At 39.7% G+C, this 24,579-nt stretch overlaps 1 protein-coding gene across 2 annotated transcripts in view; it reads left to right on the top strand.

Moving 5' to 3' along the window:
- Window positions 1-24,579, top strand: part of LOC104609851 (pleckstrin homology (PH) domain-containing protein) — a 165,833-nt gene that overhangs the window by 73,260 nt on the left and 67,994 nt on the right. For both annotated transcript variants that reach the window (XM_010276250.3, XM_088895911.1), the window contains exons 35-44: window positions 5,386-5,675; window positions 5,770-5,854; window positions 5,947-6,246; window positions 6,633-6,995; window positions 7,093-7,579; window positions 8,500-8,666; window positions 10,396-10,555; window positions 10,745-11,014; window positions 11,404-11,598; window positions 12,794-12,836. In XM_010276250.3, coding sequence (XP_010274552.1) covers window positions 5,386-5,675; window positions 5,770-5,854; window positions 5,947-6,246; window positions 6,633-6,995; window positions 7,093-7,579; window positions 8,500-8,666; window positions 10,396-10,555; window positions 10,745-11,014; window positions 11,404-11,598; window positions 12,794-12,836 — 2,360 coding nt within the window. The remainder of the gene's footprint in view (window positions 1-5,385; window positions 5,676-5,769; window positions 5,855-5,946; window positions 6,247-6,632; window positions 6,996-7,092; window positions 7,580-8,499; window positions 8,667-10,395; window positions 10,556-10,744; window positions 11,015-11,403; window positions 11,599-12,793; window positions 12,837-24,579) is intronic.

Genomic DNA, 24,579 nt, shown 5'->3' with positions numbered 1-24,579 from the left:
TCAACATCCATGGGAGTATCTGCTGGCCTTGCGCCTAATTTGCCGGTGTCTTGTAATAGATCAAGGGTGTATTTCCTTTGTGAAATGAAGATACCTTTTTCTGAGCAGGCGACTTCAATTCCAAGGAAATACTTCAAGGGACCTAAATCTTTTACTTCAAATTTAGATGCAAGGAATTGTTTTAATTTTTGTATTTCTGAACTCCAATTTCCTGTAATGATGATATCATCCACATACACTATCAATACAACAACTTGTTCCTGACATCTCTTCACAAAGAGTGTGTGATCAAACTGACATTGTTTGAAGCCTACCTGCTGAACTGCCATGTGAAACTTACTGAACCAAGCTCTGGGAGATTGTTTTAAACCATAAAGAGACTTTCTCAGCTTGCACACCTTATTTTCACTTCCCTTGGCACAGAATCCAGGGGGTTGAACCATGTATACTTCCTCCTCTAGGTCACCATTTAAAAAAGCATTCTTTATGTCTAGTTGATGCAATTCCCAGTCAAGGTTAGCAACTAATGACAACAGGACCCTAATTGAGTTCATCTTAGCTACTGGAGCAAAAGTCTCATCATAGCCAACCCCGTACACTTGGGTGTACCCTTTGGCTACTAATCTTGCTTTGTACCTTTCAATTGTCCCGTCTGCCTTGTGTTTAACTGTAAACACCCACTTACACCCCACTGGGTCTTTCCCCCTTGGAAGATCCACCAATTCCCAAGTTTGATTTTTATGAAGAGCATTAATCTCCTCCTTCATAGCATCTGTCCATTCAGGGCATTTTAAGGTTTCTGCAACATTTTTGGGAATAGGGATGCAATCAACTGCAGATAAAAAGGCTCGGTATGAGGGGGAAATGTGATCATAGGAGACATACTAGGTAATGGGGTGTTTGGTAGTGCATGACCTGACTCCCTATCTTTGAGCAATAGGAATGTCAAGGTCATCCACAGTAGGAGCAGGAGTATCAGTAGATGCAATAGGGTTTGGACTTACCTCCTGGGAGTCTAACATTGTCGGTTGCTCAATGTTTGGCTGCTCCACATCTCTATCACATTGTTGATCTCTATGGCGTGTACGTTGGAAGACACGAAAGGGAGTAAGGTCCGGAATAGAAGGAAGAGAGACTTGGCGGACCTGAACCTGCTTCTCCTCTTCTACACTACTACTCTTCCCTTGAGGAGAAGCAGGGAAGAACGGTTCAGACTCAAAGAATGACACATCCATAGACACAAAAAACTTATGACTAACGGGATCAAAGCACCGATACCCTTTTTGAGAGGAGGGATACCCCAGAAAGATACAAGGAATGGATCGAGGGTCTAACTTACCTCGAGACGGAGACAAATCATGGACAAAGGCACAACAACCAAAAACTCTCATGGGAATGGAAAATAAAGGGGACTAAGGGAACAACAACTGATGAGGGGCCATGTAGTTCAGCACTTTGGAGGGCATGCGATTGATGACATAAGCAGCTACAAGTATAGCATCCATCCAAAATCTTTTTGGAACATTCATGTGTAACATCATCCCGCGAGCTACCTCAAGGAGGTGTCTGTTTTTTCTTTCTGCAACACCATTTTGTTGTGGTGTTCTTGTGCATGAGCTCCTATGAATAGATCCGTGGGAGGCAAAGATCTCATTGAGTTCACCATGAAAATATTCTTTTGCATTGTCTGATTGAAAGATCTGTATTTCAACATGGAATTGCGTAAATGCCAACCTCTGGAAGTCTTTCACAATCTTTGGAACTTCGTCTCTACTACGCATAGGGAATACCTATGTATAGCGAGAGAAGTCATCGATCAATGTGATCAAGTACTTATATCCGCCCTCAGAGATTATAGTAGTAGGCCCCCATACATCAGAATACACAACATGAAAAGGAACACTTGATCTTTTATTATTTGTGTGAAAAGTTGTTCTACATTGTTTGCTCAACTAACACGTTTGACACTAGAACTCTGACACTGAACATGACTTAAATAAAACTGGAAATGAAGACTTTACTATTTCAAAAGAAACATGACCTAACCGACTATGGCACAAAAAATTTGACTCTTATTTGATTAACTATATGAATCTGAGGATGACACCGAGAGACCAATTTTGTTGTCGAGAATGTAGAGACCATCCACTGGGCTCCCTCTACCAATCGTCCTTCCAAAAGTTAGATCCTGAAAAACACATGAACCAGGAAAAAAGGTTACATTACAGTTTAAAGAGTTTGTGATACTATTGATTGAAAGCAAATTTATAGGAAATTGAGGGACATGCAATACACAATTCAGGTTAAGGCCATGGGGAAGAGATATTGATCCTTGGCCTGCAATGGAGGAGAATGATCCATCTGCAAGTCTCACTTTATCCCTTCCTGAAAAAAGGCTATAAGTCTGAAACAAGTTCGGCTTACCGGTCATGTGGTTAGAGGCCCCTGAGTCAATGATCCAAGGGGAACCAGTGGTAGTACTGACATGGAATGCAGAAGCCACATTACCTGATGTAGATGCAAATGAAGTAGGAGTACTAGTGACTGAACTATTCATCTGTTGCAAAGCCCTACCATATGACTCCAAGTGGTCTTTGAAGGAATTCATGATATCTTCCTTGGGGTCAGAATTAGTAAGGTGGTCCCGGGTAGTACCAGCAACCTGAGTATCTTGGGTTTCCACATGTGCTGCATTATGAGCTGTGTTCGTCTTCTTCTGACCTTGCCCTTTACCCTGTTCTTGGCTTCACTGCCCACTTGGGTTTCCCGTGAATGTCCCAACATGTGTCACGTGTATGTCGTGAGCGCCGACAGTGAGTACAAAACAACTTGTCTTTATCATCAGCCTTCTTGGTGTCACTTTTCTTCCCCATGTTGTTATTACTCATTGCAGCCAATGAAACTTGTTGCTCCCCCCTCGGTTGTAACCATCACACTCTGCCTACTTTCTTTAGATTGAACAAGGGCATATACCTCGTGAACCAACGGCAACTCTTTACTTCCTAAGATCTGAACTCTCAAGGGTTCATAGACAGGGTTCAGTCCCAACAAGAAGGCAAACACACGCTGCTGAGAAACCAGCTTCCTGTAGGCCTTAGCATCATCATCATGTTTCCACTCTATAGCCTGATAATGATCCAATTCTTTCCATATGGAAGTAAGGGCTGAATAATAGGTAGACAAACTACGATTTCCCTGTTTACAGGTTCAGGATTCAGCTTGCAATTGGTAAACCTTGGCATAATGCATTTGTTCAGAATAGGTGGTTTTGGCCTATTCCCAAATCTCACTAGCGGTGTTTGCTCACTTAAAGTTTTTCACATCAGGTTCCCTGGCTGCAAGGAGCCAAGACATCACCATACTGTTTTCTTGGTCCCACCTATCATGTTCAGCTGTCTCACTCTTGGGTTCTTTCACCCTTCCATTTATGTAACCAGCTTTTCCCCTTGCTGTTACATATAGTTTTACACTTTTAGCCCACTCCAGGTAGTTTAGACCATTTAGAGGGGTAATGGGCATGGGAAACATCATGTTTTCACTTCCCATACCAGCTGTGCTGTGGGTTGGTGTAACCCCCGATGAAGTTGAATCATAGTTTGCCATAGAGTACTGCTGAATCAGACCAAATCCCACACAACTACACAACAGCCACAATCAGAATACCAACCCCCAAGAAATTTACTTCTGGAATGTGTTAAAACAAAGAACTGCTGAAATCAACTCAGTGATGGTTCAGCCATTAAAACAGCCCAGTAATCAGTCCAGCACCAGCTGTTTGAATAGTATACTACAGCACATGCAATCTAACAGTCCAGCATCTAAACGAAGGTATAAAACCAAAAAATTAAGGCCTTCACACCATTGGCCATAGAAAAACACAAGAACACATACCCTGTCCAGCACCTGTACGAAGGTGCCAACCCAGAAATTAACCTCACAGCATCGAACAGATAAGGAAGGGAGTCTTTACTGCGTCGCCCTTCTTCTGCTAGGGTCTCCTTGATGTTACGACCAAGGAAGAACCCAAAGGAAGACCCGCAAGTGGCCTGCTAGGGTTTCTCTGTCTTCCACATCCAAGAAATCAAAGAAGAAAGAGGACGAAGCAGGTTCAGATGGGAGAAACAGGTTTTTATAGCCCAGAACCTTGCTCTGATACCATGTAATCATTCATGGAGAGAGATACGAGAGAGAGAAAGAGAAGAGAAGAGAAGAGAGAAAAGAGAAGAGGAAGATATGATTGAGAGACACAAACAAAAAACTATTCTGTCTGCCACTAGTTTAGTTATTTATATATACTTAATATAAAAGGAATGGGAGATTACAAGTGTGCCCCTGGTGGCACTCCCTAGTAACAAACTAATAAAAAAGAAAGAAACTAACTGGCTGACAGCACACCAACAGAAACTGTAAAATAACAATTAAATAATCCTCACAACAGGTTTAAAGAGCAAATAGCCATATTAAAACAAAGGGTAAATTACGGAACCCACCCTGTACCAAGGGGTTGTGACACTTAGCCCTCTGAACTTTGTTTTGTGACAAAGACACCCCACTGTACTTCTGGTTTCCAGTACTTTGCCTCTGCTGTTATCGTTATGTCAATTAATTACATGGACTACCCCATGTAATTTTCTGCGACCAAGGGTTGAGGGGTTAATGGCATGGGGATGGACTGCCCCAACACACAAACACACACACACACACACACTATTGATGTATCTTATTATTATTCTATGATTTGAATTTTTTTCTTTGTAGAGTTCTATTAGGCTCTCCATTATTGCCTACATGCCTTGACAACTATGGGTGAACTTGTTGTTATTCACCTTTTATAGGTCCTGGTCAATGGTCAAACATTTTCTTGTGACCATATTACCTGTTTTAACCACTTCGAAGAAACCAACTTTTGTATGATGCTCAGATTGTACCTTCTACTTTTCTGGTTAATTAGAAATTTCAAACATAGGTAGTGGATTGATAGAATAATTGAGGCCAATCCAATGATTGGATGATGAGATACAAGCAATGGAGCATTGCTGAAAATATGGAACTGGTTATTACTTAAGAAACCAGTTGAACATCAACCTTCTTTTCACTTATGTTTCTTTGACTTAAGAACAATCCTGTTAGTTGTGTTTGGAAATGATGATCGCTTCACTTTTACATCCATGACTTGAATTATCTTATAGATTGTCTTAATTATGATGGAACATAAGTAGGACATAACTCGTGTACCAATGATCAAGTACTATTTAATTTATTTATTCTACTTCTCTGTCATGGATAAAATGAGTTTATATACTTTCCATAAATGGAAATTACATATATTTTAGCAAAAGTTATGACAGCCAAAGCTACATCCTGACATGTATATGGTGCTGGCAGGCTTGTTTTGAAAGGGGATACTGTTGAAATGAGTTCAAATGCACTGGGATTAACACTTGAGAGCAATGGAGTTAGGATTTTAGAGCCTTTTGATACCTCCATAAGATTTTCTAATGCCTCTGGGAAAACCAATATACATGTAGCTGTTTCAGATATATTCATGAATTTCTCCTTCAGCATCTTGAGACTGTTCTTGGCAGTTCAGGAAGATATTCTGACATTTATAAGGATGACATCAAAGAAACTAACAGTGGTCTGCTCTCAGTTTGACAAAGTTGGAACAATTGAAAGTATGTAGTACAGAAAATTGTCTTGTTGTTTCATGATAAGCATTTTCTAATGTTTGATGAGATGAACTTCTTGACTGCCTTTTGTAACTTGCAGATCCTCACACTAACCAAACTTATGCCTTTTGGAGGCCACGTGCACCACCTGGCTTTGCTGTTCTTGGGGACTACTTGACACCATTGTCAGTAAAAGTTCCAACGTTATCTTCATGATCTTGTTACCTATAGTTTTGTGCCTTCAACAATGTAGTTATTGATCTTTTTCACATAACAGGGATAAGCCTCCTACAAAAGGAGTTATTGCTGTAAATACCAGCTTTGCAAGAGTCAAGAAGCCTGTATCTTTCAAGCTAATTTGGCCATCTTTAGCATCTGAGGAGATTCCTGATGGCAATGGAAAAGATGCTGGCTGTTCTGTCTGGTTGCCTGTTGCACCTGAAGGTTATGTTTCACTTGGATGTGTAGTGTCAACTGGAAGAATGCAACCACCACCATCTTCTGTTCTATGCATCTTGGCATCTTTAGTTTCTCCTTGCGCCTTGAGAGATTGCATTGCAATGAATTGTACTGATCTGTATGTGTGGATTGTTAGCTTCCATTTTCTGCTTCCAATTTCAGTGCATATTTTTATATGCATTTCTTTTAATTTGTTAATGAGAACTTAAGGAAAACCAATTTATTATATGACAGTTGAAAACTGCTTTACCAATCTCCCTGGCATAGAGCTAATTGAACGTGCCTTTTATATGTTCCATATGGGATACATTCTCCTTTGGAAATACTTAATAACTTGATTATTTGGGTACTCTGGAAAAAGAGTGCAGATCTGATGGCTATGATTGTTCAACTGGATGGTTCATGGCATAGATAATATTTGATCTCTTTTAATGCTATTGCATGTCTCCCTGTTTGCACACTAAGTTCATGTTTACACTGTTTTCATTTTCTTGTTTTTGGCAGATACCCATCAAGCTTTGAATTCTGGCGAGTTGATAACTCTGTAGGATCTTTCCTTCCAGCAGATCCCAAAACTAGGGTTTTAACTGCAAAAGCATATGAATTGCGTCATATGATTTTTAAGTGCTTGGAAGGATCTCCAAAAGAATCTTGGAATTCAAATATCCAAAATGTACCTCTTGGTCAGGGTCACACTATTCAGTCAGAAAGATCTTCAGCGGTAAACTCTGGGAGGCGTTTTGAAGCTATAGCTAGTTTTAGATTGGTATGGTGGAACCAGGGTTCAGGCTCTAGGAAGAAATTATCCATATGGCGTCCAGTTGTCCCACAAAGTATGGTATATCTTGGGGATATTGCAGTTCAAGGGTATGTAATGGAATGTCTCATTTCTATGCTTTTGAGAGTTTCATAGTTGTATTTCTAACTTTTATATTAACTCCTTGATTTGTTATTTGAAACATAGGTATGAGCCTCCAAACACATCCATTGTTCTTCATGATACTGGAGATGAGTTTCTCAGAGTCCCTCTAGATTTTCAACTTGTTGGACAAATTAAGAAACAGAAAGGAATTGAAAATGTTTCTTTCTGGTTGCCCCAGGCGCCTCCAGGTTTTCTTTCCTTGGGATGCATTGCATGTAAAGGCAGACCAAAACAAGATGATTTCAATTCATTAAGATGCATACGTAGTGATATGGTAACAGGGGATCAATTTTCAGAAGAAAGTATATGGGATACATCTGATGTCAAGATCACTACAGAACCTTTTAGCATATGGACTGTTGGTAATGTGTTGGGTACCTTTCTGGTCCGCAGTGGTTTCAGAAAGCCTCCCACAAGACTTGCTTTAAAGCTTGCAGATCCAAATTTTTCTAGTGATTCAGATGATACTGTAATTGATGCAGAAATTGGAACATTTTCTGCAGCGCTTTTTGATGATTATGGAGGTTTGGTAAGAACATTGAATCCATTTGAATTATCTTTTTCCCTTCTGAATGGTATCATCCCTCCCTGCTATCAGTCTCAACTGAACTCAACTTAACCCTAATCTCATCTATTTTGGGGTTGGCTAGATGGATCCTGCTATCTATCTGAAGTTCTCATGTAGATATATGCAACTGATAGACCAATCTGAAGATAAATGCTGTTATCATTAGTTTAATTTGAATATCATAAAATGCAACATACAGGTAGTGTCCTCCACAGTTCATGTTATACCTATTAGAGAATGACTGAACCGAGGGGCTCCAACTCCATATGGAGAGCTTGTTGTAAGCTCTCCAGTACACTGACTTGAGCAAAACCAAAAATAAAGGGAAAATTTCCAAAACTGGTTACTTCAACTAACCCCAAATGACTGTTTTATATAGCTACAAAGATGTTCTAGACCTAAATGACTTTGAGCCATACCCCTAGAAACTCTGAAGCTTCAGTGCATTTTAAAGCCTTTAAAAAAGACTTCAAGACTTCCTAAGCTAGGTTCTTAACTTCAAGCATCTTCATAAAGTCTTTGACAAACCTTAAGTTTCAGAACACTTTTTTAAATTAAGCTTTTGGTTCCTTGAACTTCCTTGACTTTTTAACTCACATATTTTAATGCTATTCTAGCATTTTTTGTACAGTTTCCTGCTTTTTCATAGACCGAGGTTTCAGAACATGAGACACCCTTTATTCTGGCTTGCCTGAACTACAGGCTGCATAAACTTATCAATTTGAGATAATTAAATCTATCTGATTAAAAAGCATTTGTTCTAGTTTATCCATGAAAGTCTTTTGTAATTATGGTTTCTGAAAAAACACCTCATCTCTAAGTTATGCTGTAGCACCAAATTTAACTGCTATATATCTATCTATTCTTCTGGTATTTTGCAGATGGTTCCTTTATGTAACATCTCTTTGAGTGGTATTGCATTTAGTTTACATGGAAGAATACCTGGCTATCTAAATTCCACTGTGAGCTTCTCTTTGGCTGCACGATCATATAATGATAAGTATGATTCTTGGGAGCCTCTTGTTGAGCCTGTGGATGGATTTGTAAGGTGATATAACTTTTCTATTTTGTAGTCAATAATATTTGGTTAGGTGTCATAAAAAAAATTGTTGAGCCATTACTTAGATTTATATGGCGATACTTTGCTCTGCTATATAATATTTAGTTAGTAGTTCTTTCAAATCATATTATGTGTTCTATTTCCTTTCCCTTGCCATGGTTCGCAATATAGGTGATATTTATCAAAATATCCCCATTTTGCTAGGGGTGATGCAAAATTATTCAGGAATCTTTTTTCCTAATACCGGATATTGTTGATATGTTGGTAATATTTCTGGTTATTGATAGACTATTCATTTAAAGTTTAAAATTTTAGAATATTAGAAACTTTCTGATATTTCACTAATATTATCATCATTTTTTTCAAAACCCATTTCTAAAAGAATAAGTGGGGATTGAGTAATTGAATAAATATCACAACTACAAAAGAGAATTCTTAATCTAATCAAAGCATATAGAAATGAAATAAAAAAGAAAACAAAAGTCAAAATGGAAGGTAAATGACATACGTAACAAAGATAAGATAGATACAAAAGCTAATGGGGAGACAGAATACTTTTTAATCCTTTCTATTTCATTCATAAGTTGTTTGCTATGGTTTCTTTGGCTTTTTATAGTTTGCAAGTATCTTGGTGAAGTTAGCGAAATATTCCCAAAATTTCCCCATTTCTGCATGGCAAAATGTCCATTGATATTAAAATTGCAAACTATGTTCCTTACAGTAGTTTAATATTTCATAATTTAAAGCGACAACTGACCAAACTAAGAGATGGTACAACTAATTGACATATAAATTTATAACGATACAGAATAAATTGAAAGATCTTAAATCCTGGACATTGTAAACATGCAATCCTAAATAATTTTCTGTAAAGAAGATGGTTTACCAAGTCTCAGAAGAAGAAGGCTAAGAGAATGAAGGAGAAGATTTTCTGTAAAGAAGATGGTTTTATTGTTGGTGCCAATGACGTACAGGTTAATGATTGTGAGGTGGAATTAATCTGTTCATGGCCCATAGTTGTTCTTTTGGTTATACCACATCCTCATTCACTCATAATTTGGACTTTTTTTTTGCAAATCATGACTAATTGATTTCAAAACTTGTAAATGAAAAATTAGGATGTTTGTCAATTAGCAAACCTACTCTGTGGATAAAAGCAGGGTAGGAAGGAGTAAGTTGTACAGAATCCAGTCCTACCTGGTTAGTGGATGTTTGGTGTGTAAAATGAAGTTGGGGTTGATCAGATTCCCTTTTTATTTTGAAGATTCAAACCCTAGTTTAAAGAAAGGAAAAGAAGAGAAGCGAAGGGAGTTTGAAAGAGAGAATGGGCGGCTTATTGATATTTAAATGAGGGTTTTACAATAATACATGCATGGACAGGTATGCCTGCTGAGATGGCAGCATTATACATAAGAGCAAAACATAAAACAAACCAATATAAGCCCAGACCCATTACACCCAAATAAGAACTAGTACATAATAGAAAATAACAGGCCCAAACCCATATGGGTAAGGTGGCATGCTGACATCTTTGGCCCTATTATCAGGATCTGGTTAAATCTATTTGTCATTTATGGCATAACTTCCAGGAAATGAGATTTCTATCATATCAAGTAAATGAAAATGCTATACTTTTCATGCATAACTAGGACATCTATATGTGGATGGCACCTTGTATTGATCAAGCTCTTTCTATGTTTGTTAAATCCATATACAGGTACCTGTATGATCTGAATGCCCCAGCTGCTTCTCAGTTACGCTTGACTTCTACAAGAGATCTAAACTTGAATATTTCAGTATCTAATGCAAATATGATTTTTCAAGCATATGCAAGTTGGAATAATCTTAGCAATGTCCACGAATCTTATATTACAGAAGTAAGTTCTGATTGTTCTTTTTCATAAATAAGTCAGGTATTTCGTCATTTCTAGTTAGTAAATGCACTTTCACCTATTAACTTTCAATGTTTTACTAAGTTGTTTTTCTTCTTTTCTGGCTAAGCACCATATGAATAAGCTAGCTTATATATTTAGAAGCTCTAAAAATTTTTTCTTTCCTTTTAACAGGGGATATGGCGTCCTACTTATGATGGAAGATCTATCATTAACATCCATGACTGGAGGAATTATCATATTATGCCACAAAACAAACTTGGCCAGGACATATTTATACGAGCTACTGAAGTCAGGGGACTCCCAAATATAGTTAGGATGCCATCTGGGGATATGAAGCCTATAAAGGTTCCTGTTTCACAAAATATGTTACACTCTCACTTGAAAGGAAAATTTGGCGTGAAACTTAGGGTGATGGTGATGGTCATCATAGCTGATGCACAGGTATGATAGTTATGACAGAAAGATTTGCTTTTACCTTTTTCTCCTCCCCCAGTCCCCCACGTTGCCATGGTTTTACCAGTACCTTGATAACTGGATGGGGCATTGAACCAGAAAGGGGCCCAGTTCTAGTTTTCCTCGTTTCACTGTCCGGAAACTTCTAAACAGCCTCACCCAACCTGTATCTCGTTCAACCTTCCAATCTGGTTGGGTTTTCAAAATATTGGGTCAACTTCTTTTAACACATTATCTCTCTGCTTGAACTTTAATTCATACAACTGTTTTCATTATTTATCTTGATTTCTTTTTTTGAAATATAATCATTCATTTACATCAATTGTGAAAATGGTCTTTTCAATTTTATCCAAATACCTGTATATTTTGTGAGACAGTTTCCTAGTGTTGAAGGATTATCAAATCACCAATATACAGTGGCAGTCCGCCTTGTTCCAAATGAATGCCTTCCTGGTTCATTATTAAACCAACAAAGTGCACGAACCTGTGGCAGCAGTTCAGATAATTCTGTATCTTCTGGACTTGACTTGGTGAATTGGAATGAAACATTTTTCTTCAAGGTTGATTCTGTGGTATGTAAGCAATTTTAACCTTTAGACCCATAAGGTCTATCTATCAATGCATTGGTATTTTGAAAGTGATACATGTGCTCTACTTCATTGCTTCTGATCTAGTTTCACTTTAGAACTATTGACAGCCAGCCATTCTTTTTGCTTAGTTCTTACTTGGGCCATTTATTGTTTCTTTAGAGAAGCTGTCGTTATTTTTTATTGAGCCTTTATTTTCCCTGTTGTGTTTATGGGGCACAGGTTTTGGGGCCTTATTATTATTTTCTTTCTTTTTCTGCTACTAATCAATGGAAGATTAGTAAACTAACCTTTATAATGAGTTGGATGACTAATACAATATAAGTAGGAGAACTCTCTAACCACCACAACCAATTATTCTCTCCCAATATCTCTTTTCTTCCCTTCTCACTTTCTCTCCTATTTTTGTGTCTTGTCTCTGCCACTTTTCTACAATTCTTCACTTTCTTGAGTGATTTTTACTGATAAAAACACAAATTGATATTGGAGCAGCTGGTTAAAAGGACCCAGAAAAGTTAGCTTCAACTTCGTTATTACTACAGAATTTGGTTATGTTTTGGTAATCTAATGCATTTTGTGATGCTTATTCAGAAGTATATTTATTAGTGTCAATCGGTGATGATTTTTGTTAACAGGGATATAATGTCTTCCAAGAACATTGATTGTATACTTGATTGGGAATCCCTATTTCTCCTTTGCCTAGTGATGATATATTTTATACATCAATTGTAGAAAAAGAAACAAGTATAAGAGATTTGTATGGGAGGATCTGATGAACCCATAAAAGGAGAAAACAGCACCAATTGTGTTCTGAGACCCATCCTCCTAATGAATCAAAAAATAAACACAAAATCAATCCAAAAGCTACATAAAAGGCTTGACAACTAAACAAAATACAACCAGTCTGTCACTTAGCAAATACTGATATGTAGAACCTCTCAAAGTCAACCTTCCACCAGCTATTGCAAATACCTCATCCTAATCTATACGAGGTGTCAATCAGTAAACCAAATGCTCATGCTATGGTACTGCATCCCATGTTGAATTCAATAAAAAACTTGAGTTTTCTTTCATTGTTAAACTATGTCATTGTTTGTGTTCAACATACCATTTTTGTTCCAAGTTGTTCTACTCTTTAATTTTCTTCTTTGCCTTCTAATGAAATTTTCAATCTCTCCAGGACTCCTACATGATGGAATTGGTAGTTACTGACATGGGGAAAGGTACTTGTTCATTTCTTGTGTAACCTTAGTTTTTTTTTTTCAATACTCTTTTACCATTATATACTTTTTACAACATTTCTTTGGCATGCTTGATACATGCCTGATCTTGTTTCAACTATTTCTTGATTCCTAGTTATATGGATATAATGATTTGGTCTTCATGCACAAAAATATTGTAATTATGTTCTTCTCTTTATTTTTTTTTTCCATTTTTAAGTTGTCTCAAGATGCGGAATTGTGGTCAGTCAAGCATGATGTATGCAATACTTTAAGTGAACCACAATAAGCACAGTAATACAAAGCTGAAAACACAAAAACAAACTGGATTCTTATAGATTTCAAAATTGAGCTTGAAGTAGAACTCCTTTTGGAACTGTTCTACTCAATGTCTTGAAAGCGCAAGGGGCAATTTGCGGCCAAGGCACAAGGCATGGCACACACCTTTTTGAAGCAAGGTGCAAAAATACAAAAAAAAGCCTAAAATTTAAAAAATATATATATTAAAAATATTAAACATAATATTAGAACAAGTATACACTTAAATTTTAAAATAAATGTTGTAAAAAGCCTATTATCTAAAATTAAAATGCATAAACATAACATGTAAAGCGTATTCAAATTAAAATTTAAAAATAAAGTCAAACATATAAAACATTTTCAAGCATGTCAAACCCACAATCTCTTTTTTTCTTAAAAATCATAATAAAATATCTTATTAAAAGGCAATTAAAATTGTAAAATCATTTTTTTTTTGTGTAAGGATTAAGAATTTAAGACCCTAACATGGATTTCTTTGGGCTTGTCTCAAGGGCCTGGCTGGGGTCTAGGGACGGACCCCTAGCCTAGCTGCTAGGTTTAGAAAAGAACAAAAAACGCAAATTATAGAAAAGGCACATGCTTGGGATGAAGTGCAAGGTGCATGCCTTGGTGTACCATGCACTTGCCTTTTGAAAGTGTTGTGCATAGGGCCTAGGAAAGGCACATACCTTATAATGTGCCTCACTTTAGGCCTAGCTGTGCCTTTTAAATCACCGGTTTTACTACAGTAACAGAATCGTGAAGCTGGCCTCTTACACAAGCACACAACGATAGAGGGATTGGAAGGTGCCCAATGGGTTGACTTGACTTCTCAAAACCCAAGCTCCCAATACTTGAAAACCTTAGCTAGGATTGAGTTACAATTTGAATAAGGGAGAAAGAACCAAAAGACCCCCACAGAATCAAACCTCTTCTCTTTATAAGATTCAGTGGCTTGCTAGAGAAGCCAACTAAGATAATTACACATAAGCCCCTTGAATATCCCCCATTCACATAAGCCTCATCGCCGTGTTCTAGATAACACATTTAGTGGGAAAAAAGATTACATTGCAATCCAACTGTTTTGTGAGTTTAGAAATAGATAACAATTTTTCTTTTTGTAAAACTGGGAAACATTAAAACAGATTCAAGCGAGAGCTTTTTGGTATGAGAAATGTTTCCTTTTCCAGATATGGTTGAAAGGCACCCATCTCCAACTCTAACTTTGTCTTGACCAAAAGACAATTGGGGCAAAGTGAATAAAGATGACATGTTGGTTATGTGTTTAGAAGCTCCTAAGTCAATGGTCCAAGAGATAGAAGATGGGAACAATTATCAAAAAAAAAAAAAAAAGAGATAGAAGATGGGAAATGAGCAGCACTTAGGTTTGAGAATTCCAATGCATTTCCCCTAGGGGTAGATGTTTGTCCTGCATGAATACTAGCACAAGTAGCTATGTTTTAATGCATCTCCTTTGCTACATTAGAATTAGCCACAAGTGCAGTAGTACTGCTGCTGGTTTCAAGTGTGAATGAATAATCCAACATGCCTCTTTGGTGTGCTTCTCTACCCCACACTGCATGAACTTCAAGTTCTTGTCAACTCCCTTTTCTTTCCTTGAAGTAGAGGAGACAAGTGCAGATTGCTCAATGGGCTGAACATTGACTTCTGGCTGCATCTATTTCCTTCTAGTTTTCTCATTTCTAACAAGATAAAAGACATGTAGATCCGGCAACTCATCCCTCCCCAAGATTCGAGATCTAATGCCTTGAAATGAAGAATCAAGGCCAGCTAGGAATTGAAAAATTCTTCCTTATTCAACCTGTTTGTCATGCTTTCTGTAGAGAACACTGATGTGGGCCCCATGGCTGTGGTCCCCACTGTGTTCGTATGACAGCATGTGTAACCTTTGTTAGTCATGTCAGTGTTAGTTGGTAGTTATCTTAGACAGCTTGTTATTTCAGTTTGTTATTTATTTCAGTCTTTTATTTGTTTTATTTGCCATGTAAGTATTAAGGGCAGTTCTGTCCTTTCCTACATCTAGTGAACATAACCTATAAATATTAAGAAAGTGGCGGCGGCAGAATTATTCAATCTGTCCCTCCTTTGAAAACCCTTGTGCACTTCTGCTTCTTCTCCTTTCTTCTTCCTCTTCCTTCTATTTTTTCTCAATCCGAAATCAGTTGGGATTCAAGACTGATTGTAGTCTTGATCGACTACTTGGTATCAGAGCCTATCTAGGGTTTCTCATGTGAGTCTAGTCCAGCCGACCACATGAGAACTATATAGGGCTGGAAGCTTACAAATGACTGTTTGTTGGCTGATTCTTGGAGGTTAGCAGAAAAGTTTAGTAGCTGTTCGAAGACTTATCGCGGCTTGCAGAGTGTTTTGGTAATCAGGAAGAATCAGAAGAGGTTAGGGTTCAGGCCACGATTGAAGGTAGCGATCAGAATTCTCTGGGTAAGTCTTTATTTTTCCCTTGAGATTGCTGTCAGTCAAGATAGGTTGGACCTATCTAGGAGGAGCGGTCGAACCCTCCTATTTTCTCTCGGAGGTGATCAGATTTTTTTTAGGGTTTGTCATTAACCCTACGGCTAGACTTGACTATGAATTCTCTTGGAAAGTGTGGCTGAGCCTTGTTTATGTTCTTACAAGGGTTTTCCTAACCCTACGATTGAAACCCTAATTCTGCTTCAGCTCTACAGAGTGCTTTCTATGTGAGATTCAGACCTGGTTTTGGCTTCCGAGCCGGTTTTGAGAGTGAGAACTGTTATCAGACTGCATATATTCTGATTGCCGATTGGTTTCAGATCAGATCTGAACTGATTTCATACAGTTTTTTGATTGTGATCGATTGCTTCAGTGCTGTTTTCTAGTGTGGAAACCCTAATAGTTCTTAACTACTGATTCTTGACCGAGAATGGAGTTCAAAAATCAGGGAGAAGGTGTGTTTGGGAACAACAGTTCTGGTAGTATGTCTGATACTGCGTTTCAGATTACAGCTGTGAGATTTGATGGATCCAATTACTTGGAATGGGCCCAATCAGCCATGATGGCTATCGGGGGAAGGGGAAAACTTAGCTATCTATTGGGAGATGTGAAAGATCCTTCCAAGGAGGACCCAATGTATACCAAGTGGGTTCAGGAGAACTACTTGGTTATGACATGGCTGTGCAACTCGATGCAGCCACATATCAGCCGAAATTACTTGTGGGCAAAGATAGCCAAGGAGATATGGGATGTCATGAAAGAGACCTACTCCCAACCCCTTAATGTTGCTAGGGCCTATGAACTAAAGTGTGAAGTGAATAGCCTTAAACAAGGAGAGAAACCAGTCTCTGTGTATTTCTCTACACTGAAATCACTGTGGCATGAAATTGACCATCTGGAGACTCTTGAGTGGGAAAGTCCAAAAGATGCACAGACTCGTAGAAAGCAAGTCGAGACCAATAGGGTGTTTGAATTTCTGGCTGGCCTGAATTTAGATTATGACATTGTGAGACAGCAGATACTGACAAGAGACAGTGTGACCCTTTCTCAAGCATACTCCCTGGTGCATAGTGAAGAGACCAGGAGGAAGGTTATGATGCAACATCAGCCCTTTCCCCCAGCCCTGGCAGCAATTAAACCTAAGTCTGGGGGTGATACAGAAAGAGACATGAAGGAGGACAAACGGGATCTGGTATGTGAACATTGCAAGAAACCCAAGCATATGAAAGATACATGTTGGAAGCTCCACCCTCATTTAGTCCCAGCAAAACTGAGGAATAAAAGGGGTAATGCTTGCTTACCGAACTGAACCTATCAAGTGAGCAGGGAAGAAGAAGAGGAAGAAGAAGAAGAGAAAGGAAGAAATGTTCGAATGGGCACTGTTCATCAGCCGGCCCTGTTCACTTATATAATAACAGTACATAAAGTTACATAAAAGGACCAGGATGCCCCTGATTAGTGATGGGACACCTAGTCAAATAAGACACTAAATAAAAATAGGCCCAGTTACTAAGGCCCATTAACTAAAGACTTAATACCCAACCCAGACAAGAGGATAACAAAATATCAGCCGAACCCACACTCCCCCTCAAGCTAAGAATGGATGTCAATCATGTTTAGCTTGCCAAGTAAGTCCAAGAATTTCACTGTGGTTAGCCCTTTAGTTAAGACATCTGCAATCTGCATCTCTGAGGGAGTGTAAGGAATGCAGAGTTCTCCTGAGACTATTCTTTCTCTAACAAAGTGACGGTCTATCTCAATATGTTTTGTTCTATCATGTTGCACTGGGTTATTTGCAACGTTGATGGCAGCCTTGTTGTCGTAGTACAACTTGAGAGGACACTCAATCTTCACTCCCAGTTTACCAAGAAGAATCTTAAGCCACAACAGTTCCGCAACACCATGAGCCATAGCCCGATATTCCGCCTCTACGCTAGACCTGGCAACCACATTCTGTTTTTTACTTCTCCATGTAACTAAATTTCCTCCAACAAAGGTGCAGTATCCTAAATTCGACTTTCTGTCACCCACAGAACCAGCCCAATCTGCATTAGTATATCCTTCAACTTCAATTTTATTGTTTTTTCTGAACAGAATCCCTTTCCCCGGGCAAGACTTCAAATATCTGAGAATCCTTTCTACAACTTTCATGTGAGGAATTTTTGGATTGTGCATGAATTGACTAACAACATGAACAACATAAGCCATGTCAGGACGTGTGAGGGATAGGTAAATTAACTTCCCCACTAGCTTTTAGTATCTTTCCTTATCAGGGTAGTCCTCTTCTATCGACTCCTGTAGACCATGGTTTGGTTCTATTGGAGTATCTGCTGGCCTGCACCCCAACATGCATGTCTCTTGTAGAAGGTCAAGGATGTATTTCCGTTGACATATATAGATGCCCTCTTTGGATCTAGCAACTTTAATCCCTAGAAAGTATCTCAGTTGACCCAGGTCTTTGATTTCAAATTCAGTAGCTAGGACCTCCTTCAACCTTTTAATCTCTTCCTTATCATCCTCAGTAATTACCATATCATCTACATAGATAATAAGAGCTGTAAGTTTCCCATTTCTCTTCCTTGTGAATAGGGTATGATCTGCCCCGCTTTGAGTATAACCACCCTTCTTCATGGCTCCACATAGCTTCTTAAACCAAGCTCGAGGGGACTGTTTAAGGCCGTATAGTGCTTTTCTCAGTCTACACACTTACCTGCCAAATTCATAACCTGGTGGAGGATCCATTAATACCTCCTCATGTAGATCACCATTTAAAAAGGCATTCTTCACATCCAGCTGATGAAGCTTCCACGAGAAATTTGCAGCTAATGATAGTAGAACTCTGATAGTGTTGAGTTTTGCTACCGGAGCAAATGTTTCTTTGTAGTCAATTCTTTCCTTTTGAGTAATCCCTTTGCTACGAGTCTAGCCTTGTATCTTTCAATGGACCCATCCTCCTTATGCTTCACAGTGAGCACCCACTTGCATCCAACAGTGCCTTTCCCTTTTGGTAGATCTATTAATTACCAAGTCCCTGCTTTCATTAAGGCCTTCATTTCTTCATTCATAGCCTCTTTCCACTTTGGGTCAGACACTGCCTCTGAGTACCTAGTAGGAACATGCACAGAAGAGAGAGTAGACACAAAAGAACAATAACGAGGGGACAAATGTGAGTGAGACACAAAATCAGCAATGGGGTGTCTGATAGTACAAGAACGGGTAGACTTACGAAGGGCAATCGGAAGATCCAAGTCAGAGGAATTGATAGAATTACCTTGAGTTACTGAGACAGGTTGATCCGAGTCCAATTGGTTGCTGTCATGAGTTGGAGGACTCTTCTTCCTTCTATTGTAGGTGATTTTGATATCTTTCTATTGCCTGCTGGAATCTTTTGTAACATTTGCAACATCACTAGTAGTAGTTGGGCCAATGGGAGCCTCACTAGATTCACCTGGGATACTACAACTAGGAGGATCAAGAGGAGAGGATGGAAGATCCGAGGCAGAGAGGGGCACAAAGAAGGAGGGAATAGAAGGATCAATAGGAGGGTCCTCTTCCATCCCACTAGTCTCCCCCTGAAGAGGATCCAGGGAAGATGGAAAGTAGGATTGAGACTCAAAGAACACCACATCTTTTGTGACATATTTTTTCTTGGTGACTGGATCGTAACACTTGTATCCCTTCTGAGTAGGAGAGTACCCTAAGAAAATTCCCTTCGTAGCTCGAGGATCCAACTTGGTCTTCTTCGGATCCTTGACATGTATGAAACATACACACCCAAAGACCCTCGGTGGAAGAGAAAAAACAGGAAGGTGAGGGCAAAGAACAGAAAATGGAGTCTTCAATCCCAAGACCTTAGATGGCATTCGGTTTATCAGATATGATGCAGTAAGGATTGCTTGAGACCAATAGGCTTTTGGAACCTTGTGCTGAAATAGTAAAGCTCGTGCAGTCTCCAATAAGTGTCTATTCTTGCGCTCAGCAACCCCATTTTGTTGGGGGGTATTAGCGCAAGATGACTGATGGATCATTCCCGCATCCTCCATAAACAAGTTTAAGGACCTTTCGAAATATTCAGCAACATTATTTGACCCAAATTGCTTGATTTTCTTGCCAAATTGTGTTTCAATCATTTTGCAAAATGCCATGGTTACCCGCGGCACTTCATCTCGTGTCTTTAATAAGTAGATCCATGTGCATTGAGAATAGTGATCAATAAAACTGATAAAGTATCGATAGCCATCAATAGAAACAATGGGAGAAGGACCCCAAACATCAGAGTGGACTAAGTCAAAAGGTTCTTGAATTTCATTACTAGAAGTTGAATACACAGTTCTACATTGTTTTGATAATTGACAGACTTCACAGACTAACTTTTGACTTGAAACACCTTGGAACAATTCCGGAAACAAAATTTCCAATGACGAAAACTGTAAATGACCTAGCCTAGCATGCCACAGGTGTAGCTTAGTTAATGACTCCACATTAGATTGACCACTAGTAGTAGATGTTTGTAGGGTCGGACTGATGTCTGCATCAAGGTAGTAGAGGCCTCCACGCTCATGACCGCTCCCAATCGTTCTCTTCATCAAACTGTCCTAAAAAACACAATGAGTAGGAAAAAAGGTTATGCTACAGTTCAAGTTCTTGGTAAGTTTTGAAATAGATAAAAGGTTTGAAGAGAAATTGGGAACATGCAAGACAGATTTGAGTGATAGGTCCTTGCTTAGGTCAACCACTCCTTTCCCAGATATGGTAGAGAGGGAACCATCAGTAACCTTCATCTTGTCTTGACCAGACATTAAATGATAGGAAGAGAATAAGGAAGACATGTGAGTCATGTGGTCAGTTGCACCGGTATCAATAATCTAGGAGGCTGGATCAATGGAACTAGTTGCACTAAAGGCTGAGACAATACCTGATCTGGCAAGGGAGGTGGAAGCAAGGGAATTTGTCCTTAGGCGGGCCAGTGCCCAGCTAAGTACCTCTACCTCATCAGTTGTGAAATCCATAGACCCATGTCCTTGGGAACTAGTAGTTTGTCCCATGGAAGAGGAAGCAACTGTGGATGAGTGTTTGGAACCTCCATCACTGTGACTTGCTGCCAGGTTCCCACTTGCAGATTTGCCCTTCTGGTGCTTCTTATCTTTCCTCAATGCAGCTGGTTTCAGATGAGGATAGAGAACCCAACAGGTCTCTTTCACATGCTTTTCTCCCCCACAGTGAGTACACTTCAGGTGTCTCTTGTCAGAGAACTTGTTCCCCCTTTGATTTGTAGAAATTAGGGCTGAATGTTCTATAGACTGTTCAGCTAGTTTAGTTTGAGCATCAACTTGCATCTCTTTTCTTCTCACTTCTTCATTTCTCACAAGGTAGTAGACATGATGTAAGTCGGGCATCTCATCCCTTCCCAGAATTTTGGACCTTATGTTCTCATATATTGGATCTAGGCCAGCCAAAAATTTGAATGCTCTACCCTCTTCAACTTGCTTGTCATGTTTCTCCTTGTCTCTAGCATTATTCCAGTCAATGATGAGGTGGTGATCCAGCTCTTCCCATAGTCCTTCTAATGTAGCAAAGTATGTTGCAACACTCATATCTCCTTGCCTCAGGGCAGCAATATCTTGATTCAGTCTATAGATTCGAGCATTATTTTTTTTTTCTGCCCATAGGTCTTAAACACCTTTTCCCATATCTTGGCAGCTGTGGAGAAGTGTTGAACGGTCCTAGCTACCCTTGGAGTCGTTGAAGCAAGTAGCCAGGACATGACTGTAGCATTCCTTCTTCTCCAAATAGCATATTCAGCACTCCCTATTTCGGGTTCTTTCTTCTGCCCGTCCAAGTAGCCGGTAAGATCCCGGGATGTGATAAAGAGCATGGCTGAAACAAACCATTCCCTAAAGTTGTATTCGTCTAGCAACACATTTGTTATCTGTAGGCTGTGCAGATTTGGGTTCTCCAGATTAGGAGACCTCCCACTAGCCCTAATATCTCTAGAAGAAACTTCCCCGGATATGGAAGACATCTTCTCCGACTTGCATGAGTACCAAAAACTGTCACACAAGTTATATGAAGCCACTTCAGACTTACGGAGCTTGCAACACTGTAAACTCAGACCGGAGGGTCCGTATCAGGACTGAAATACCAAGTTCCACTCTGCTGTACTTCTCTAACTACTGCTGTTGCAAGCTGCCACCAAACTGCTGAAGCACCGAACTGAAACCCTTCTGCTGTGTTTAGCCATTGTTGCCGCAGCCTGAACCTTGCTGTTGTGGCTTCTACCACGCGCTAACCACTGCTATCGCAGGCAGAACCCTTTCCCACGAACTGTTCTAGGACTACTGAGATCAGTCCTCTCTTCCAGATCTGTTCTACACAGATCTCACTTAGCCGAATGGCTAGAACTTGCTGTGTGTGTCTCTTAGGGCATCAGCTACTGGGACTAACTCTCCTTGGGCCCTACAACCAAGGGAAACCCTAGATATAGGTTCTGCTGGGTTCTACGACCAGACCTAGGGTTTCTTTGCAGTACCAAGATAGAGAGAAAGGTGAGAGAGAGAGAGGTGCGGGGCAGCTGCTGTAACCAGGCGAGTATTAGTGTTCTGGTACCATGTTTACCGAACTGAACCTGTCAAGTGAGCAGGGAAGAAGAAGAGGAAGAAGAAGAGGAGAAAGGAAGAAATGTTCGAATGGCACTGTTCATCAGCCGGCCCTGTTCACTTATATAATAACAGTACATAAAGTTACATAAAAGGACTAGGATGCCCCTGATTAGTGATGGGACACCCAGTCAAATAAGACACTAAATAAAAATAGGCCCAGTAACTAAGGCCCATTAACTAAAGACTTAATACCCAACCTAGACAAGAGGATAACAAAATATCAGCCGAACCAACAATGCTCATATGGCTGTGAATACTGATTCTGCATCCTCGTCAGCACAAAAGGCACACCCCTAGATACCTTAGCTGTTGTTCGGGCTGCCCTGATACAGTTGGAAAAGGAGGTTGGGAATTCAGCCCAGTCATCTCAGTCACCATCAGCCTCTACCACATTTGCATTTGCTCATTCAGGTACCCGGGCCTCAGCCTACCATGCTTCTGCTCCAGGTGATACTGAACACTGTTGGGTAATAGACTCAGGAGCATCTGACCATATGACTAGCTTGCCATCATTGTTCACTACTTATCACTTGTCTTCTGGTAGAGATAAAGTATCCATTGCTAATGGCTCTCTTGTTCTCATTTCTAGCAAGGGTGACATCAAGTTATCTGATACTATCTCTTTATCCTCTGTCTTGCATGTTCCTAAACTTGATACTAATTTGCTTTTAGTCAGTAGTATTACCAAACATCGAAACTGTTCAGTAACCTTTTTCCCTGACCGATGTGTTTTTCAGGACTTGGAGACGAGGAAGGTGATTGGGACTGGTCGTGAGACGAATGGGATCTACCTGCTTGGAGAGAGTCCTCATTAGAAAGAGCCAGTGGATAAGAAGTCTTTTGTTTCTCAATGTGTGAGTCCGGTTATGCTTTGGCATAATCGATTAGGTCATTTATCTTTTTGGTCTTTGAAGAGTCTGTTTCCTACTTTATTTGAGTCTGTTGAGATGTCAAATTTGAGATGCGAGAGTTGTGAGCTTGCCAAACAATGTAGAACATCTTATTCCTTGAGTAATAAAAGAAGTAATAATTCTTTTGATATTGTGCATACCGATGTTTGGGGGCCATATCACATCCCTTCTATGGGTGGGTACAGGTATTTTCTGTTGTTTGTTGATGACCATACCCATTTTTCTTGGGTCTACCTTATGCATTCTCGAGATGAGGTTCCCGCTCTGACCCAAAACTTTCATCAGATGATTTTAACCCAGTTTGGGGTCAAAATCAAAGTCCGTAGATCTGATAATGCAAAAGAATACTTTGCTAAGCCACTGGCCTCTTATCTACTTGATCATGGGGTTATTCACCAGAGCACTTGTCCTCATACACCACAGCAGAATGGGGTTGCCGAGAGGAAGAATAGGCACATTTTGGAGGTGGCTAGAAGCATTAAGTTTACCTCCAATGTGCCTATCCATTTCTGGGGTGATGCTATCCTCACGACAGTGTATCTCATTAATCGGGTTCCTTCACGGGTTCTTGATATGAAGCCTCCGTTTACCCTTCTATACCCAGACGAGGAGTTGTTTACTGTTCCTATTAAAACCTTTGGGTGCACCTGTTTTGTTCAGCTTCTTGGACCTCATCATTCCAAATTTGACCCTAAGGCCTCCAAATGCATTTTTTTCAGTTATGCACAAACTCAAAAGGGTTATTGCTGCTATGATCCTGTTTCAGGGAGGAGATTTGTCTCGATGGATGTCACCTTCTTTGAGGAGGCACCCTATTATCCTACGGTTTCTTCTTAGGGGGAGAGTAGTGAGAATGCGAATTTGGGTCTTTTTCCTCAGGGGGAGTGCAGTGAGAGTGGGGTTAACTCATCTGAGGTTGTTCCTTTACTCATTCCATTGAGTGATGAAGGTTGTACTGGTGAGGGTTGTCAGAGGGATCAGGAGTTGAAAGTCTATCACAGGCGATGCAGGCAGGTTGATTTCGGTCATCAGCAGTCCAGGCCAGCCCTAGCTCCTTCTGTGGATCCAGATCCAGGTACTACAGTCCTAGGGCCCTCTGAGATACCTTCCACTGTTGCTACTTCCCCTCCTTCGGATGACCTTGACCTCCCTATTGCGGTCCGTAAAGGGAAACAACGCTGCACCACATCCACAACTCACTGCATTTCTCAGTTTCTATCCTATGATCGCCTGTCTCCCTCTTACAGGTCCTATCTCACTTCCATTGCTGATATCCCTATCCCCAGAATAGTACAAGAAGCCTTATCAGTTCCAGAGTGGAAAGATGCAATGAAAGTTGAAATGGATGTCCTTTTGAAAAATAATACTTGGGAGCTAGTTGACCTA

This window comes from Nelumbo nucifera, chromosome 1 (genome assembly GCF_055504915.1).
Source record: "Nelumbo nucifera cultivar China Antique chromosome 1, China Antique-T2T, whole genome shotgun sequence".
Lineage (NCBI taxonomy): Eukaryota > Viridiplantae > Streptophyta > Magnoliopsida > Proteales > Nelumbonaceae > Nelumbo > Nelumbo nucifera.
Note: the sequence above shows the minus strand (reverse complement) of the source record. Positions and strands in the feature narration are given on the sequence as shown.